Below are 20,466 nucleotides of genomic sequence, written 5' to 3'. Positions count from 1 at the left end.
ACCCTTGAAGCTCATCCTTGATTGCACAAGGGATTCACCCAAGTGGAGGGCCTTCAAGTCACCTCCTTGCTCCTTGGATCTTCCTTGTGATTTCCTCCCTTTTAGTGCTCCTTTTCTTCTTTGAGGATTTGAGGATTTGTTCTCCAAAACACCAAAGGTTTGGTGTCTCTAAGTCTCCACACCAAAGATGTAGTGTGAAGATGAAATGGATGACTTAGGGAAGAAAAGATTGCTAGATGTTCCTCCCCTAAGTGGCCGCCCTCTATGTAGAAAAATGAGGGAATATGTTTTACCCAAATTCTATTAGAAAACCCTAATTTGAAACAAAGCTATAATGTTGATTTTATACTTCATTTCATGTGAGTGGCAAACTTGTAATTAATACAAGTTTGCTACCCCTCACCCTTATGGCCGGCCATATGTTGTTATTGGGCTTAATTGCCCATTTTGTTTTAGTTGTCATACAACTTAAACATAATGGGCCTTGTGGACCAAAACGTTTTTGCGCCCCGAAGCCCAAAACTAACTTAAACGCCCAATACGAACGTTTCGTATAATTAATTAACTATTTAATTAATCTTGACCATTCTTCAATTAAACCATTTAATCGCTTATCCATTTCATATAATTTCTTCACTTATATCCTTACTCGGTGTACGATCCATTAGGTTCCAATTAGCGAGGGTAGTGGGCGATGTTACTCTTAACGATCGATTGTGAATTGAAACCACATTTCAATTCTCCCTTAAAATTAGTGTTTGCTAATCTTTAGGGCTTCCACAAACCATGGGTGACGCCTAGCAGCATGTCATGGTTACCCAAGCTAAGTAGAAGTGGTTGGAGAACCTATCCAGTTACAACTACAATGCAATACGGTCCTTCTCTAATACAATACTCTTAATCACATTGTTTAAGTGATAGTTTGTTTCATGTCTACTATCCAATGTGATACTTCTCTATATGATTCAATTGAATAAGATTTGGAACAAGCTTCCTTAATCATATTCGTATGCTTTGGCCAAAGACTCTCGAATCATATCTTAGAGTATTCTCCTTCCACCATGGAAGGTTAGAGATCCCTTGTTGTGCATTCATATGCCTACATGACTAGATAGCTTGACCCCAACAATGCCGTGGACACTCCAATGGAATGCCGTTGACATAATCAAAGATCAAGGACCTAACCATTAGACATCAATGATGCCTCAGGTCAAAGGACTACTTTGCATATTGCAACTATCGAGTTCTCACATGACATGTATGTTCGAACTCTCGTTTGATCGTTGTTCAGTGTACTCGATTACTCTTTTGAGCATCTATGTGTTTGCCTTAGTGTCCAACACCAAATGACTTGAGACTAGTTCATACTCACGCTTGAGTCGACATAACACATACTAACCTTAGCGGATTGTCAATGCCCAATTGGCAATCCTATGGCTAGGAACGTTTTAGGAATGAACATAAGAGAAAGGTCTCGTTAATTTAACTAACTTAAATCACTTGTCTCTTAGATCAAATACATTCCTTGGATTCCCTTATTGCTTAAACACAAGATACTATAAATAGTGATTAACAATAAGCTTTGCCCTCTATTAAACATATAAAAGTTTAACACAATAAGTATTCCAAAAAGCTATTACATCAAATGAGTGGCTTTGTGGGCATACTTCCAATAGTTGGGCACTTGTTTGGAATGTTTAAAAAGGTTCAAACAAATTTGGAATGACACTAAAAGGTTGGACAGTTCTAGGTACTTAATTCCAATTTACACTACTACATTAAACACTTTGCGTGGGGGAGTATTTGTTGTGCAAAACATTTCCAGGTAGCACAAAACCTATGGCGACGCAGAAATCGTCACGCATAATTTGTCGTGCAAAGGTCGTGAAGAAAGACCTTGCGTGACGACGAGTGCAGTTTCATCGCACATCAAAACAATTGTGCGACGCTTTACTGCTCGTCGCAAGAAAGGTATACTGACAAAGGTTTTCGTTGCACGATATAAGATGGTACAAGTGTGCTTTGTGACGAGAAATTTCTGGGGATGTCTATTGTTCATCTAGAAAATGTTTGCACGACGAAACATGTAAGACGCACGTGGTTTTGTACGGCGACATATCTTCGTCACGCAAGTGTAATTTTTAATTAAAAAAAGAATTTAATAAATAGAATATTATTAAAAAATATATTTCATACAATTGACCAAAAAAAAACAAATTAATGAATGGAAAAACAATTTATTTATAATATAAATCGAAATGTACGTATAAATACAAAGTTTAAAAAGAAGGTGGGGAAAAAAAACTACGAAAAAAATGAGACATAATCTATGGGCAAATCGTTCGGAGGTTCTTTGTAATCTTGTTGCTGGAAGAGGGTGGTGTTGGGGATAGGGTTGGAGGTCGACGGGTCTAATTGTTGTGTATGCTCGGGGTGGAGGGGCTCTGACGGTGATGGTGTAGAAAAATTAGGGAGACAGATCTCGGAGGAACTGAGGGCCTATACAATCAATGACATCTGAGTCTTGCATGTTAGGAGCTCACTCCTCAAGCCAACAACTTCCCGCGTCAAAGCCGTAACCTTGCCCTTCGACTGCAAGGATGAAGAGGCTCCACTCTCCCGCTGCCTGGCCTTTCCCATCCCCTAATAATATGTCCCTGGCCTCCGACCGAAAGTCTGGTCCAACGTCTCTGTAAGGATGTGAAACCTCACATCCTCAAAGGGATCCACAGACTCGATCGACATGTCCGAGTGTAGCTGGGAGGTAGACACTTGAAGAACCGACTGACCCTCCTCCACCATAGTCCCCTGTGAAATAAAACATGGAATATTATGAAATAATTAGTATAAATCTTTAATGCATAAGAAATTAATTACATGAAGGGACTCAGTCAACTCATCCCCAGGCCAAACACAAACGTCAACAATGACATCGATCTTCAGAAATTTTGAACCCCTCTGAAATAAAAAAAGATAAGGAAAATGTTATGGAAACAAAAAATAAAATAAAAATTATTAGCGACATTTTAAAATTGGAAATGAAAGCTTTAATACATACCTTCCGCCACGCCTCCATCCTATATGAGAAGGGCCTCGAACCGAATGGTGGAGAAGAGTCTTCTTCTCCTGATTGATCTTGTTCGCCTTCACCTTCTTCTGTTATACTCAAAATAAAGGTATTAGTTGTAATATTTAAAGGAAAAAAATAACATTAGTTAAAATTTAAAAAGGTAAAATGAAAGAAGCCCTGTTTAAAAATGCACCACACAGCCTGGCTCTTGAAAATGACCGCAAAGCCAAACTCAACTATCTTCTCGGTCCTCAAACTCCTTCGAGCAACCCTCCTCGAGAGCTACTTGCAGATCATTGAACATCTCGAAATACTGGTGCAGGTCACTCTTCCACTGCTTGTAATGTTTGGAGCAAAGACGATTGCACATCATGTTCTTCACCCCTTCCGGCATCTCCTTCCAAGACTTCCACCACATAGGGCAAAAGGTCCGCACAACGTGCCCAATGTCGTGGATCAATGCACTATGCTGCTCCGTTGTTGATGCTGCCTGATGTCACTCATCGTATTTGATTGTGATACGATCGTTGGTCACCTGGGTGATCTTCACCGTCTTCAATTGCCGACAAGGTCCCCCGGTGTTTTATTTGGCTGCAAAGAAATGAAAAATTAACGTTAACCCAAACCTAATAGCAAATCCTACCAAAATTTCAGTAGAACCTCCCTATAATTAAAACATTTCCCAAAACCTTGAAAATAACAATAAACAATACACACACACACACACACACACACACACACACACATATATATATAATAACTTCGTAATCCTTAAATGACATAACTTAACAAACTGAACCTAAAATAACAAAACTAAGTTAACATGGGAATGCGGGAGTTAATTAAGATAGTATACCTAGTTGTGGACTCGAGGCATCAATTTTGGATCCCGATGGTGACATCTACTCCGGAGTGCGGGGCACCAGTGAGCACGTCTGGCGCTAACAGGTAGGGCCGCCGAAGAAGTCGAAGATGCTGGCGCTTGTGGGATTGAAGGACTAACTAGGTCAACTGGATTCACCGGCCTATGGTCCATCTCTGCCAGAGCAGCGGCGGTAGTAGTAAGAGGTGTAATAGTTGGACGAGGTGTAGTCATCGCCTTCTAACTTCTAATGAAATATGACATCTACAAAACTAGAAATAAACAATTACATCCCTAAATATAACTCACTGTTCTAATTCGAAACCCAAATTTAAGAACCCAAATTCTAACTCCTAATTCAAAATCAAGTAACACCTAACTTAAGAATCCTAAATCTCATCCTGTAAATTAAGCACCCTAAATCTAACCCCTCCACCCTAATTCTAACCCTTTACTTAAAATTAATAAACCCCCAAATTTAAGAGGGAGTGTTATGCTAATCAACGATTTACTATCTAAGTGGGATTATTAGATATCCAAGGATTTGGGTCGGTTAGGACAACAAATTGTTTTAAAATTTGTGAGACATCCAAAAATTTGTCTTTAGATCATTTTTCAATTGATAAAGAATTTACTTTATTAGGTAAAAAGGTTAATCCAATTCCAAATATTAATAATCCATATGGGCAAATGTTTAAGTCAATGTTAAATTCGCTAATCTTATTCTTATCCGAGAGTGTGAGTGAGATATGCAAAAAACTTGACATATTTGCTAATACACACACACACACACACACACACACATATATATTGCAGTCCTATTAGATTAGAAATATGATTGTGTAAATCCTAGTAGATATGAAAATATATTTTATATTCCTATTAGGAGTAGATTACCTATTAAATGTTGTAATCCTAAAAGGTAAGGAATTAACCTTCCCTACTACTATAAATAAAAGCACAATGGGGTGGATTAACATTCACCCACAATTACACATCTCTCTCTCTCTTCTTCTCTCTATGCCACACCTTCTCCCTCTATATGGCCTTCATAATTGTTTAGTAAATTATGCCTACAACACGTTATCAGTATGCTTTTAACGCTGTGCTAATAAGAGTTTGATCTTCAATTAGGGGAGTATTACATTTTAATCATTTTTTTTATCATTAATTTATTAGTTTCTTGAATTGATCTACATGCTATTGATTCAATTTTTTTATTTTTTATTTTTTTATTTTTTTGTTGGATGTGATACAACACCTTGGAGATGCAATTCCGGCTTTCCAAGAAGGATCTTCTACAAATTCAAAGGCTTTTGTAGTTTTCTACCAATCAAGTGTGCTGAAAATAAAGTAAGATGTTTGAAACGATCTTGAAGCATGAAAACATTCCCTATGATGCATGAAACGCCCTATGTTTATATTTTCCTTCCGATATATATATATATATTGTATATGTTCATATATTTGTCAATATATATATATATTTATTTATTTCATGCATTACACAATTATGCGATATGAAATTTGTGAGTCAAAGAATCGAAAGAAATTAGAAACAATTCAGGTTTTTCAACCTTATAAATTTTTTGAAAAAAAAAAAAGAAAAGAAAGAAAAAAAGGAAGAAAAATCAATTTTTTTTTTTTGCGGCTGAAATCGTACCAAGCCTGAAGCTTAGGACAACCCTGGCTTGGGACAATCCTTTAGGCCTACTGCCCAAATTGGACCAAGCCTGCTACTTGGATCCCTGTGCATGGGCTTCAAGCCCTCGGCCCTTCCCTTAAGACAACCCAGCCCGTTTTCCCGGCTTGCTGTTCACTCAACCTGCTTCCTTTTTATATCTGCAGATTGCAGCTGCATCCCTGACTCGACCCAATAGTTGCTGGGCTTCTGCTCACTAGCCAGCATTGCAGCAGCAAGCCTGCTGCTTGTGCATTTTTTTCATTTATTTATCGCGGCCCATGATATCACAACAAGTATGCAGCTTGAGGTCATTGGGCTGCCCAATGCAGCCTACCCAAACCCAAATTTAGGCCTGATTTTTTGTGTGGCCAGCATCCAACATTAAATAATTAATGGGCCTTGACAAATTTTATTTTGCTTCAACGATCAATCTTGTATGGTCCTGATCTATTCAATTAATTAAAAGTGACCTACAGTCTATTAATCTGATAATGAATCTAACCTTTATTGACCTGAAGATCACTTTTGGACATTAACGATTCAATATTTTATTTCTTTTCTTTGAACCGTTAACTCACTTTCATAGTCCCGAAGCACTCACACTTGAGTTCTCCAAGAAACTCAAATCCACTACACTTAGGGCTGGTTTGGTAGTGCTGTGCTTTGAAAAAAAATTGTTTCTACTGTGCTATGAGAATAAGCTCATTTTTTGCTGCTTCACGTTTTCAGCTTTTTTTTTCACCAAAAACTATGAAAATAAGCTGTTTTTAAGTGTTTACCAAACACCTCTTTGAGCTCACCTTTTTTTTATATCCAGTTTTTATAAAAGTACCTCAGTACCAAACCAGTACTTAGTTGTATATTGCATTATGTGTTCTTGCAGGAACCTCTTTTTATGAACTAAACATTCATAAACTAAATTGAACATGTAGTTTCAAATTTAGTGCCTTTGAAACCCGAAGATTTCATAAAACAATACACCCATGAAAACCCGATGTTTTTCATGAAAACCATGTCTTAGAACTCGAATGTTCTAACTTTGATGCTTATGGATGATTTATTCCCATAGCACTAATCACAATCTTGTTCCCTCCAATTCAATGGATTGTCGAACTGTCATATGTTCGATTTTCCTTATTTGGACGTTTCTAATAGAAACCACTTCATGTGGGGTACATGACGTGAATCTCCACTTGACTATTAAAGTAGCTGAGAAACCATTGTAGCCAACAATGGCATGGAAGAGCTGAATAAGCCTCCACCATGATCTTTATTCGAAGACTTATGCCTGAAGCATTACCAACGGAAGTACCTCCTGAACTAGGATTCCATGGCTCTTTGGCTCGCTCCTACGGACTGTCTAATCATGAAAGACATTGCCTGAAGCACACCATGGTTACGTCTATGAATGAGTACAATTCTAAAGTTTATATATCCGATTGAATGTTGACTGGAGAATACATTTCATGTCCTTCCTTGTTTCTAACTCGCCCTTGAAGCAGCAGTGTAGATAGCGGAAGTTTACCAAATTCTCAGATCTGATTACTTCCACAAACGTGAGAGAAGGGTATAGACCCAGTTCAACTAGAGTCTACCGAATAGCTTGACCCAGTTCGGTCAAAGCCTACCAAATGTTGATGCTTTACTTCGGTAGGGATACACCGAATGGCATATTCTCTCACAATCCAATTTCGAGTTTGTTTTTACAACATGGTAGAATCAAGGCCTACCAAGGTGTGGCGTCATGCCCAAAGCATGATCCTTGGTACCTAAGACCTAAAACTTTAAGAATAAGGGATAATATACCCAAACCTCAACGTTGAAGAATCTACTTCCGTCTTGATGGAATAGATCATTGGTTATGCACCTGTTTGTGCCTTTACCAATGTTGTTGAGGAGTACCATTCTAGCAGTCAATATGTGAGACTAATTTTGCTTCACCAAACATCATTGGAAAAGCAGAATTTTGACATGGATGACCTTGTTGGCCGAATCCCCATAGTAAACCATTTACTTTGTGAACATTTTTCCATGTTCTTGGATTCAAGTTTGGTGTATGTTTTACTTATGGATAATCTTATTGATATTGTCCTCGAATATGAGTTAATTGAATCATGTTTCTTAATGCATGTGACCGATTCAATTAAACACGTGATTAGGTAGGAATGTGGGAAAGTTAGTTGTCTGGATGAATGCGTACTACATACACCAACGTTACACCTAAATCACATCTCTCGCAACGACTTCAGGTCTATACAACCTGATTAAGAGCATTGGCACGCTCCTCGTTATATGAATGGTACTGCATCACCATTTAAAGGACCTTAAATTCTCCCTGACGTTGAGTTTTAAAGGATATTCGAGATGACAATGATCATAAATGAAACACTGAGGAAAATAGAGTGAAATATCTTTGCACCACCTCCAAAAATGAGCATGAAGCTTTGATTTGGGGCTAATGAGTTATCTCCCAACTGGGAACACACCACATGTGGCCGGCCTGGAGCTTAGTGATTGAGCAGTTTACTTGACTTGGCACGACGTTTTTAGGACACTTAGGTCAAACAGTGATGCTACAACGTATCTCCTTACGCGAAGTAAGGATATTGTGCCTACAAGCACACTTTGCCAAGCCTGCTCATTGGGGAAAGTTGATTTTTATATCATTCCTCGCAAAGATACGAAATGACCCTCTTTTGACAATGGATTCAAGGGAATATATGTGGAAAAATCCAACCAAAATGCAGACCATATAAATACTTATGGTTTTGGTTGATGAATCGACAAACTAGTCACATGTTTGTCCACACACATTGCTACTAAACCGCCTGGCCGATTAAGGGCTTACCACCCTACTTATCCCTTTAGGTCCGGGAGACTGAATAATGCGAAGAATTTATATCGACGATTTTCGATAAAGTATTGCATGTATTTTGGGTTTATAATTGAACATCAAATTCCCATGTTTATCCCAAATAGCCTCGCCTAGCAATCATAAAGTGCAATTTAAATGATCGCCCGGATTTTGGTAAACGTACCACGTTTTCGGTTTTTGCCTAGGGCTATGCAATCTTGTACGCATTTATGTTGGTCTGCCTTGAGGCCCATTGCCACCTAACCTATATGACGTAACAGTTGGTTACTGGGTACAAACCTGATGATTTTCGTATTCACGCATTTAGGTGTGCATTCCATGTGCCAAGTTGCGCCGCCGTAATGTACTAATATAGGTCTTCACATAAGGATTTGAATCTTTGTCAATTATGATTCTCCTTCACACTAGTTCTCTTAGAGCCCTTGCACGCGATCTCTTTACCACTCATTTGCGGGTTGTCACTTTAATGAGACAGTCTTCTCGCTATTAGGGGGAGATAAGAACGTCAACGTTCCTGGAGAACAGTGCGAAATTATGTGGACGTTGCCCATTATGTCTCATCTCGATTCCCATACATCATAAGTGTGATAAGCAAGTGCGATGAATTCTAGATTTCAGAATGTTGCTCCAGACGTACTTCATGGACGTCGAGTCAACATCCCTGGAGGGTGTGCTGCTTCTGTTGGACTGTTTGGACGCCCCTGTTGGACGGCCCGGTACATCGGCGGATAGTCAATCAATCTGTCTTGGCCTGGAGCACGATAGATCAATCGGTTCATAGGATTCACTTCCCTGGAAAAGGAAGACACAGCACAACAATGAATCTAAACTCGATCGCTGTCTCAAATCATTTCCATCTCATGAGATTAATCTGGATTTCTCCCCAGACTTAAAGTTCTTGGTCCAGTATATTAGTTTGGATGAGCTAAATGGAATTGAAATGAGATTATCATCGATGATGTTTTCACTTATATGGCAGCTACCGACATAAATGAAAAGCGACAATATTGAACCGTGTTATGTTGATTAAGTGACAACCTAGAACTGATTGGACAACTAAAGTTACAATCCAGTTCAAATTCCTTACCAAAATGTGTATTGGACCTATTGTTCCTACACTTCCCAAGGTAACCCTATTATGTTACAAGTGGAAAAGGAAGCGTTATGAGATGAATGAAATAGTGTGATATGATGCACACCTTACGGCGCAAGGTTTCTCTCAAACGTCCTGTGATTAGCAGCAGCATTATGAAATGTGGTTAGTGTTTTCTCCATGGGGATATAGATACGGAGATTTACATGTAAGTTCTTGAAGAATTACACGGACTGTTTCAAATAGTTCAAAAACCACAGAACGCCATCTTAACTTGTTTTGAGGCGTTCATTTATGGATTGAAAAATCCGACGGATATGGTATACCCGTCTACGTGATTATTTGATCATTCAGGGATATGAATTATGCCCTTACGTATTAAACTATGAAGTCTTGTTTGAAATTGCTAGAGTTACAGTTTATGTCATTAACACAAACCTCACTAAGACTCTGGAAGAGGTTGAGAAAATTGCCTCGCACCTGAAGATGGAATTTGAGATGAAAGATCGGGGGAAAACTCATTTATACCTTAACCCAAAGTTGAAGCATTGTTTTGATGGTATTTTGGTCTACTAGTCGAACTACACCTTGCATGTGTTACCTTTGAGTATAACTATGATCGTCTATACGTTATATGCAAATGAAACCCTTGAAGAGGTTATGGAATCCAAAATTGAATATCTAAGTTCAACTTTGCACTTCGTTGTACTTAGCTCATTGGATTTAGACAAGACATCTCATTCGCTGTTGATATTGGTAAAGATGCAGCATCGTGCCTACACGCATCCACTAAATTGGTATTAAAGACGTACCCTGAAGGTATTATGAGGGCAAATCCCAACACATCTCGAGCAGATCCAACCCCCCTGATTCTTAGAATGATGCTTGCCTTGTTTGTTATGCTGACACTGGTTACTTATCAAACCTGCATAAGGCAAAATCCCCAAATGGTTATGTCTTTACCGTTAGGGATACCACAATATCTTTGAGGTCCACAATATGACCTTAGTTGCGAAATCGTCGAATCATTCCAAGACTCACCTCACTTCACTATGCCACAAGTGAGACATGGTTAGAAGTTCTTGTTGAGCATATTTGAAGTACTTGTTGTGTTTTTCATCCATCGTTGAGTCCCAACGACAATCCATGAAGACTATACCGCATGTATCGACCCGACCAAGTCATGATACATCAACGAAGTCAACACCAAGACATATTGCGTCTACATCACATCAGCAAAGCATCAGGAGATTGAAGTCATGCAAGCCAATCCCAGACAACCTTGCCGATCTCTACACGACGTCGCTGCCGAAGTCAACCTTCCAGAAGCTTGTTCGAGGAATTGGTATGCCTAACTATCATATGCAATGCTTATAGTTCTCATTTGGAAGTTATGTTAAATTCAGGGAGAGTATCCAGAAGTATACTCACTTGATCTTAATGTACTCTTTTTCCCTACGATTGGGAGCATTTTTCCCACTGGGTTTTTGCTACCTAACTAGGTTTTAACGAGGCACCCATCCTGGGCTGATCATACCCTTGTGAGCTCTTCTACTTGCGTCCAAAAGACATATAGTTTTGACTTAATGCAACTTCTCACTTTTCTCCTTAGTCTATGGGTTTTTCTCCACCCTGGGTTTTACCATAGCGAGGTTTTGTGAGTTTTACCTTTTTATGCATTCTTCCGTTGATTTGAGACTCGCATTCGCTCATTGTGCTGACGACTTCATCAACTGTACTTACTTCATCGTTGAAGACCTGATGCGCCATTTACTTGAGTATTTACACACTCAAGGGGGAGTGTTGCAGTCCTATTAGATTGGGAATGTGATTGTGTAAATCCTAGTAGATATGGAAATATATCTTATATTCCTATTAGGAGTAGATTACCTATTAAATGTTGTAATCCTAAAGGGTAAGGAATTAACTTGCCCTACTACTATAAATAAAGGCACAATGGGGTGGAATAGCATACACCCACAATTACACATCTCTCTCTCTTCTTCTCTCTATGCCACACCTTCTCTCTCTATATAGCCTCCATAATTGTTCAGTAAATTATGTCAACAACAGTACATATATATATATATATATATATGTATGATATAACCACATCCATTAGCATAATTTAGTTTTCTTTATTTTGCACCATTCAAAATATTACCATACGTGAGATCAACTATGTAAGAGATGACCAACTTGATCATTGAGCTTCATTGCACCGTGACATAAAGAGAGGAGTTCAACCAAAACCTAGCACATTGTTTGTAACCACTTCTACCTATAAATAAATTGAATTCAATCAAATAAACTTTAGCATAATTGATTTTCAATTCATGTAATCTGTTTGAAATTAAATTGAATAATTAAGTTGATTTACTTTTGTTTAATTAAAACAAAGGAAACAAATGATGTGGTCCCAACAACTATATTACACCTCTTGAACAAGATAACTATTGCTCGCCAGAACTGCTGTAATATGCAACAGTTGCACAGACTGGAATTTAAAAAAATTAGTATTAAAAAAAAACTAAAAAATTAAAAAAAAAAAAACCCTTCCAGTTCCATCAAACAAAACCCTATCACATCACTAGCCATGTTCTTACGTCTTTGATACCATGTAGACGCAATAATGCGAGCAAAACTCATGCAATTTAAATGACAAAAATGGAAACCAATGGGTTACTAAAGGCCCCAGAGGGAACTCTGTGGAGAATGAAGATAACAGTGCAGAAACAATACGAGGATGCAGGGCTACTTTTGGAACGAGAGAAAGTGTGAGAGAAAATTAAAATGAAGAACCCGTAACTTAACATTAAAAAACCCCCAAATTGAAGAACTCTCTAATTCAAACCCCTAATTTAAAATGAAGAACCCTAATTGCAACCCACTGCCCTAATTCTAACCCTTAATTTAAAATCAAGAACCCTAATCTAACCCTAATTTAAATTGGAAGCAAAGAAAACCAAAAAATCGAAGAAAAAGGGATGCAAATTAAGATGAAATTACCTCTTGGCGATGAAGGCACAACGACCGGAGAGCAATTGCGGGCGAGGCGAGTTGAGCGACGGAGAGAGCTGAGGAAGAAGAGAGAAGTGAGGGGAGGAAGAATATTGATATAAGTACATAGAAGCTTGCGCGACAGAGGCTTTGTCGGGCAAGCTTCTATGCGTCGTCGGGATTTTTTAAAAATTTCTGTGAAAAAAAGCGCCTTTATTTACAGGCACTTGCGCGACAAAATCTATTTGGTCACACAAATAACCTTTGCGCAACGAAATTAGGTCTTCATCTCGCATGTGTCTTAATTTTGTTTTTGTTTCTTTTTTGGGTCAAAAAGATAGACTGTATTTACAATCTAATCCAAATGTTTACATCCCTAGCAAGTGTCTAAAAATTAAATCCCCTCGTAAAATTTTAACGCTTGCGCGACATAAAAGTGTTGTGCGTAGCACAATTATGTTTAAAAATGGGTTTTTTTTTTTTTTTTTTTTTGTTTGTAGAATTTTGATTACAATTTATTATAAAATACTAATAAAACAAATGTATTTAGAAAGTAAGTCACATATAAAATGTACTAACCATTTAATGTATTTTACAATCAAAATTACAAATAAATTGTATTAATCTTCATCCGAAATGGTTCTTGGAAAAGATTAGTATCTCGGAGCGTTTCCGCACCAATTTCTATCAAAGATTCCAGTCGTTGGTCAGCAACATTGTTGATGTCGTCGTCAGTTGGGTCTTGTTCTAGTATAGCATACACGTTCCTATGATCCATCTTCTAAACAACTTTCCAACCCATCCCGACTTTAGGGTCTTCTATATACAAAATTTGTTTTGCCATGTTTGCTAAGATGTAAGGGTCGTCATCGTACCAAGTTTTGGTAGTGTTCACTGATAGTAATCCATGATTTCTTTTAACACTTCCCTGCCTATTTGGGTTTCTATCAAACCATTGGCACTTAAGTAGGATCACTTGGCATTGGTCTTTGTAAAGCAATTGCATGATACTTGTTAGTTTGCCATCTATTTTGCGTACACAACTTGTCATCTCGTGCAGCCCCTAAGAACTTGACACCGTTAACATGGCAACGCAAGAACAATTCAACGCGAATCGGTCCGAACGCCAAGTTATGTAACTCTTCACTGTACGCTGGGGAATTCGATCCTTTCAAATGATTCACCTAATATTACACAAACACTTAAATATGTTAGTTCAAGCAAAATAATTGGTACAATATATATGTCCAATACAAAACACTTCAAACTTACATATTTGAGAAACCACTGCAAAATTAATACATGGTGTTTATTGGCATACAAATGTGAAGGATGTGCCTGCTACATCATATCTTCATGCTCGTCTAGGTATGACGTTGTCTTGTCACAATTGTTGAGTACGAACCAATGTGCTAGCTCCACGTCCTTTTTGGAAAACAACTCGCCTCGTATCAGATCTCTGAAGGGTCGAGCGATTTGGGCAAAAACTGAAAGTTTCTCCTTTTCACACCCCCGTCATTATTGCGAGGATGACGATTGAAAGTTGTCTCCACATCCTTTAAATACATTCCACAAAATGTAAGCGTCTCATATGCCACCCAAGCTTGTATAATTAATCATTCGGGCTTCGCTTTGTTTCATACACTTTTCTTCAAGTCTCTGAGAATCTTGCCAAAATAAAAAGATACGATACAAATTTTACAAATCATAAGATATTAATAATAAAAATGACGAGGATTATGTACCTTTCTATTGGATACATTCATCTAAAGTTGACTGGTCCAATAAGCAATGCCTCATTTGGTAGGTGAACCAACACGCAGATCATACTTGTGAAGAAAGCTAGAGGAAATATCATTAAACTTGCAAAAAAAAGCTGAACAACAACATGATTGGTTTCACTAAATCGGCTGGCAAGAGATGTCGAATACCAATAGGAAGTAGGCATTATAGGAGCACATGGCAGTCATGACTCTTTAGTCCAGCTAATTTATTCTCGTCAATGTTCATGCAATGTGCGATATTTGAAGCATACCCATCGAAAAACTTTAGAGACGATAAAAACTTTAAAAATTCTTTTTTGTTATTCGGTTCCCTTTTGGCTTTATCACCGTCCCTATTCATCCATAAAACTCATCGTATTCCCATTCATTCCAAATCAAGATAAGCTTTGATCATGTCCTTTGTCTTACCCTTGATATCTAGAATTGTGCTGACCAATGTGTCAAATACATTTTTCTCACCATGCATAACATCGAGGTTGTGTCTCAATTTTAGTTTTGACCATTACTGGAGCTCAAAAAACCTAGACTTGTGTGTCCAGTTCATATATGTAGAAGGTCTGGTCCTACTTACAGTTTTCCCAAACGGAGCAAAATCTAAACGGTTAAGCTGTTCCAAAATCTGATCACTAGACCATTCTTTAGGTATAAGCGAGGCTCTTTTTTCCTATCAAACTCTTTAGCCTTCTTTTGCCACTCATGGTCCCATGGCAACCATCTCCAATGACCAAGGTAACAAACTTTTCCAACGTGCCAACTAGATGTTACGTCTTCTTTGCATACAGGGCATGCCATATAACCCCCTAGTGCTCCACCTGGAAACCATTGTATATGCAGGGAAATCGTTCACAGTCCACATCATTACTGCCTGCAAAGTGAACATCTTGCCAGTAAACTTATCATATGTGTGCACATCGTGTGTCCATAAATCCTTTAGCTCATCGACCAACAGCCGTAAGTATACATCGATTAACCTACCAAGATCTTTAGTTATCAATAAATTCATCATCATGTATTCTTTTTTCATACAATTCCATGGCGAAAAATTATACAAAAATTGGCCAAGTGATGTGTTGTTGGTTTAGAATCCCGGACGGATTAAATCCGTTAATGGCAAGTCCTAATCTAACATTCCGAGGATCAGCAGCAAAATCAGGGAACGTTCAATCGAACTCTTTCCATACCTCCACATCTACAGGATGCCTCAACACATCGTGATCTACTCGTTTTTCCTTATGCCATCTCATATCAGTGGCAATATGCGCTGACATATACAATCACCGCAACCTAGGCTTCAAAGGCAAATAACGCATGTCTTTTTGTGGGATCTTCGTCAATCAATTTTGAGATGTCATTTTGAACCTCGACTCATTGCATATATGCATTTATCCAGCACTTTATTCTCCTTATAGAACAATACACAATTGTTTTTACAAGCGTGAATTTTTTCATAACCCAATCTAAGACCATTCAACACCTTTTGAGAGTTTCTATGGTCTTTTGGCAAAAAATTGTCCCTTGGTAGCATTCTCTTGAAAACCCCCAAAAAGTAATCAAAACTTTGGTTCGACATATGATACTTTATTTTCCTGTACATTAGTTCCACAATAGGTGTGAGAAGCAAAAATCCCTCACATCCCAGGGTATAACTCTTGGTTTGCATTTTTTAATAGTTCATATTGTTCGAATTCTCCACTATCCATTGGTGTAGGCACGTCACTTCTTGATTGGTATTTGTCGACACAAATGGAAAAAAACGTTATTTAAGATTTCCAGGACTTGTTCATTAGGATCCATATTAGGTTCAACATTGCCCACTCTTGTCATGTTTGAAGACGAAGCATTGTCTAATTGTTCACCGTGATGGTTCCAAATATTATAGGTCTTTACCATTCCATTCCTTACTAAATGAAATCAAACATTTTCAATAGTTTCCCTTAATGTGTTGTTACACCTCCTACAAGAACACTGGATTCTAGTTGCACCCAGGTTGTGTGTACATGCAAAGTCAATAAAATCCCCGATTTTGTTCAAGTATTCGTTGGCGCATCTGTTCGGGTTCTGCAACCATGTTTTGTCCATCATTCCTGCTACGACAATAATAGTACAACAATCATAACAACTTCAACATGATCTTGTCACCTTATGCCTCCGGTAAGGGCCCTATCTCATTTAGGAATGCAAAATTATGTCAAGTAATTTATGGCTAGTTTAAATTAGATTTTGACATGGAGAAATTTCGGCAGCATCTTTATAGAGTTCTTCAAGTGCACGACATAGTTATAAAATACCTATGTGCCACCCGAATAACGTATAGAGATGACATCGAAATCCCTGCAACCAAAACCTAATCCTTTAACCGTAAACTACGCGTCATAACTTTGCATTCCCAAACTGTCCAAATAATGGGACAATTCAAGAATCAATTGGACCACAGTTATGCTTTCGCATCCATGCGTGACATCCAACTAATCCTCAAACGGGAAACTAAGTTTTACTAAAAAAATAACAAGTACAAAGTTAATTACAATTAACTCCTTACATCACAACTCATATTTGTACGTATACAATTCAACATAACAACATAATTTCAATATAATTCAACTAATTTATATTTAAAAAAAAATAAAACGAAGAAAATACCTTCCAAATCGTTATCCAACGAGCGCTAGTCACGCACAAATCCCTATACACAACGAATTTTATGGTGTTAGTATGAATTGACATTGATAATTTTAAATGAAAATAACAAAAACCCAACCAAACACACTAAAATAGCTCGATCAACCTAGAGAAGATAGAGATTTAGATGGACAAAGTTTTAGAGGAAGAAATTAAGAGAAAATGGGAACAACACATTCTGAATTGAAGAAAAATGAACAGAAAAAATTGCAGAGGTGAAATCTGCAGTTTTCTGCCTCTCCAGCTAAAGTCATGTTATAAAGATTACTTTTGGGAAAAGCACTTTGCGCGACGAACACAGACGTCGCGCAAGTTATTTTTGTGCGACAAAATATACCTTCAGCGCGCAAGTGCCATTTTTTTTTTAGCAAAATTCACGTTTTCGTTTTCTTTATAATTTAATAATGTAAACTATTTGTGCGACGGATACCATCACACAAGTTGCATTATTGTTTTTTTCTTATTTTTTTTCAATTTTCTTTCTAACTAATGTAAAATTTTTTTATCCAATTAAAATTATCAAACCAAATTATATATTATCAAAATATTTATTAAAACTAATATATTAACAAAAATATATATTATAACTAATGTAAACTTTAAGTCGTCCATGTAAGATAAATTTTAAAAATAAAGTCCAACATAATGTTCAAATAAATCTTATTCAATAAAAAAAAAAAAAAAACAAATTAAGTTCACTCTTCCTCTTGGTCATCAGCAAGGACATCAGTAGCGGCATCGTCAGCTCGTGCACGCTTTGCAGCCCGATGTACTTTGAACTTCCACTGCCAAAACTGCATCTTGAAAAGGACGTCCACATACTTCCACTGCTTCTCATCGGTTTCATCAATATCCCAAACCTGCAATGGCAATAAAATTAAATTAGCTATCGCAAAAATGTTATTTTTAAACAAAAATAATTTCACATTCTTTAATACAAACTTACCAATAACTCCTGCACCATGGAGTTCTTCAAGTCCACAGGCACCATTTTCCAAGACTTAAACTCGGTAAAACACTGCTTCCGTACCAATCCATCTATATCGAACCTAAGTTCGGCGGATGCTTCAGCCGAACTTTTGTCATCAAACGAGGGCAAATGCTTACGTTGGTACCTCTCTATTGTCAACATAGCTTTCTTCATTTTTTTCCTACCACAAAAATTTAAACCATATCAAATGTAAAACAATTAATTCAACAATAATTTTTTTGTACCATTCCCTTCATGAGAGCCCTCTCCCTCCCAACTTTTTGTTGCATCTAAAACTGAATCGGCCATCATTTGAAACAAAACCTTTGCAAAATAGGCTTCTGAAACTATGTTTATATAAAACACGACAGACTTTGCACGACGAATCCTTGGTCGCGCAAATTGGTTATAAATGTGTGCTACAAATGGGAGTGTTTAATGCTGGCTGACCGTGTTCAACAACACTTTGCGCGATGAATATGTAGAAAAACTCGTCGTGCAAACTTTTGGCGCCAAATTTTATTTACCCGCCTTTTCTTGCGCAACGCACAAATAGTATTCGTCACGCTAAGTCCTCTTGCGCGACAAAACTATTTGTCGTACAAAGTTTTTATTTTTTTTATTTTTGAATTCTTCCAATGTTGGGGCGACGTAAGTATGTTTCCGTCGCGCAAGTTACACTTATGCGACGAAATCTTCTTCGTCTCGTAAAATATGGTCGTGCAAGCTGTTTTTTCTACTAGTGTTATATGCTATTTTATTTTGCAATTTATGTATCACACAATTACGTATTTTTTTAAGTATAAATAGACATTTATTTATATGTTATTGTTGACTCTAAAAATTACAAAGCCTACGTGGCGCGCAGGCCGAGTAACTAATAAGCTAACTACGTCTTTCAGTTGAATGCGGGACATGCCAACTCGTCGGCCAAGCTCGGCCGAGGAGTAAAATTTGTTGATGTTGTGTTGAGCGCGTTGCTGACTTCTTTATCTTGTGACTGCGACCGAGGAAGGAACAAATCTCGGCCTTTGGATTCTCGAGCCTAAAGACAAGGCTGCTAGTTCTGCGAAGTTCACAAACCGTTGGCGCCGGATTCGGTCACAGTGATTATATTTGTGAGAGTATAAGCACGTCGAATTGACACCAAACTGTACAGAGACAAGTATTCAAAGGTGATGTAGGACCCTTGATGGTGAATGTGGTTCGGCCGCCAGAATGCCGAACTCTGAAACTCACTTGTGAGTATCTAATCATAAAATCACTCAACGTCCAATACGCCGAATGTCGTAACTCGTAACACCTTACTTCGCCGAGAAGGCTAATAAGATGACCTCTGCCAATAAAGATTCGAAAACCCTTCTCGACCGAGACTTAGATAGGTAACCAGTCGACCTCGGCGCAGTGCTGTTTATCCAAACTGAAGGTGCTCTTCTGTCGGCTGATTCTACGGCAACAGTGTTGTTTATCCAAACTGAAGGTGTTCGTTGGTTGCCGTCACAGTGTTGTTTATCCAAACTGAAGATGTGTTGGCGAGAAAAAATAAAAATAAAAATCTCAAGATGTTTGAGAGGTTTTGCGCAGGGCAGTTGTGGGTTGAATTGGAGGTCCTGAATCGTTGCATGATGTCTTATATTTATAGCACCAATTCCTTCTTGAGATCGAATTTAAACTCATATCTGGATTAGGAGTTCTTGTTTCGTTCTAACTTTGCTTCGAACAACGCTACTCCTATTAGCACTTTGAACTCACCCCTTTTTGGGGCTTTATTCATTGTTGGTCGAGAATCCTAATTGCACTAGGACATCCTCGACCCATTTTCTTATCTGAACTACTCCTTGTAATAGGACTCAACCGTCCTTGCTGAATGGCCCAGAATCACTAGATAGCCTATAGTATTTTGACACGTCTTTGGGCCGAACACAAACCTACACTCGGCCCAACAATATTATTTTAGGCCCAAACATTGCCCCCTAGCTTCTGAGGTCGTCAACTGCCATCCTTTGGTCGGATCTCGACCTTGAAGAAGCAAAAACATCTTTTGCCTTTAGACTTAACTATTCTCGATAACCATTACCATGCGCATTTATGGAATATGATTGCACGATCTTTGTTACTCCCAACGTCCTACCACGTGTCGATTCCCTGATAAATCTAACAACTCTCAATCATAGCCCTCGAAAACGTGCGCTCGTCGAAACGTCTCTTCCTTATCAATGCATTAAAACCACCACCGCATGCAATCGTGTGTCCCAAATCCCTGAAAGCCTTGATCCTGCCCTTGAAGATTCCCGAGATATCCGAAATGATTGGCCATTTCCTGGTTGATTTTCCTTGAAATTAAAAAATCTAGCGCTTCTGAATACCAAACGTTTGATCTTCCTTCTGAAATGCCTATAAATACCTAAATTTCTTTCATTTACATCCCACGCCTTTAGAAACTTTGAAA

At 38.0% G+C, this 20,466-nt stretch overlaps 1 protein-coding gene across 1 annotated transcript; it reads right to left on the bottom strand.

The window, feature by feature from the left end:
• Window positions 1–17,612: 17,612 nt before the first annotated feature.
• LOC125470902 lies at window positions 17,613–18,192 on the bottom strand. The gene is made up of 2 exons (XM_048570669.1): window positions 17,994–18,192; window positions 17,613–17,907 (listed from the first exon to the last, which is right to left on the bottom strand). Exons 1-2 carry the CDS (start codon window positions 18,189–18,191, stop codon window positions 17,743–17,745), a joined length of 363 nt encoding a protein of 120 aa, XP_048426626.1. The 5' UTR covers window position 18,192; the 3' UTR covers window positions 17,613–17,742.
• Window positions 18,193–20,466: the final 2,274 nt, after the last annotated feature.

The sequence above is a fragment of a genome, unplaced genomic scaffold (genome assembly GCF_019419815.1).
Source record: "Pyrus x bretschneideri cultivar Hongxiangsu unplaced genomic scaffold, Pyrus_bretschneideri_v1 Contig54, whole genome shotgun sequence".
Classification (NCBI taxonomy): domain Eukaryota; kingdom Viridiplantae; phylum Streptophyta; class Magnoliopsida; order Rosales; family Rosaceae; genus Pyrus; species Pyrus x bretschneideri.
The sequence above is the reverse complement of the archived record's forward strand: the minus strand, read 5'-3'. Positions and strand labels throughout refer to the sequence as shown.

Coding starts and splice junctions, on each gene's coding strand:
- LOC125470902 (XM_048570669.1), bottom strand. CDS start 18,191: ATGAAGAAAGCTATGTTGACAATAGAGAGGTACCAACGTAAGCATTTG. Junction 17,908..17,993: donor CCATGGTGCAGGAGTTATTG/GTAAGTTTGTAT, acceptor TTGCCATTGCAG/GTTTGGGATATTGATGAAAC.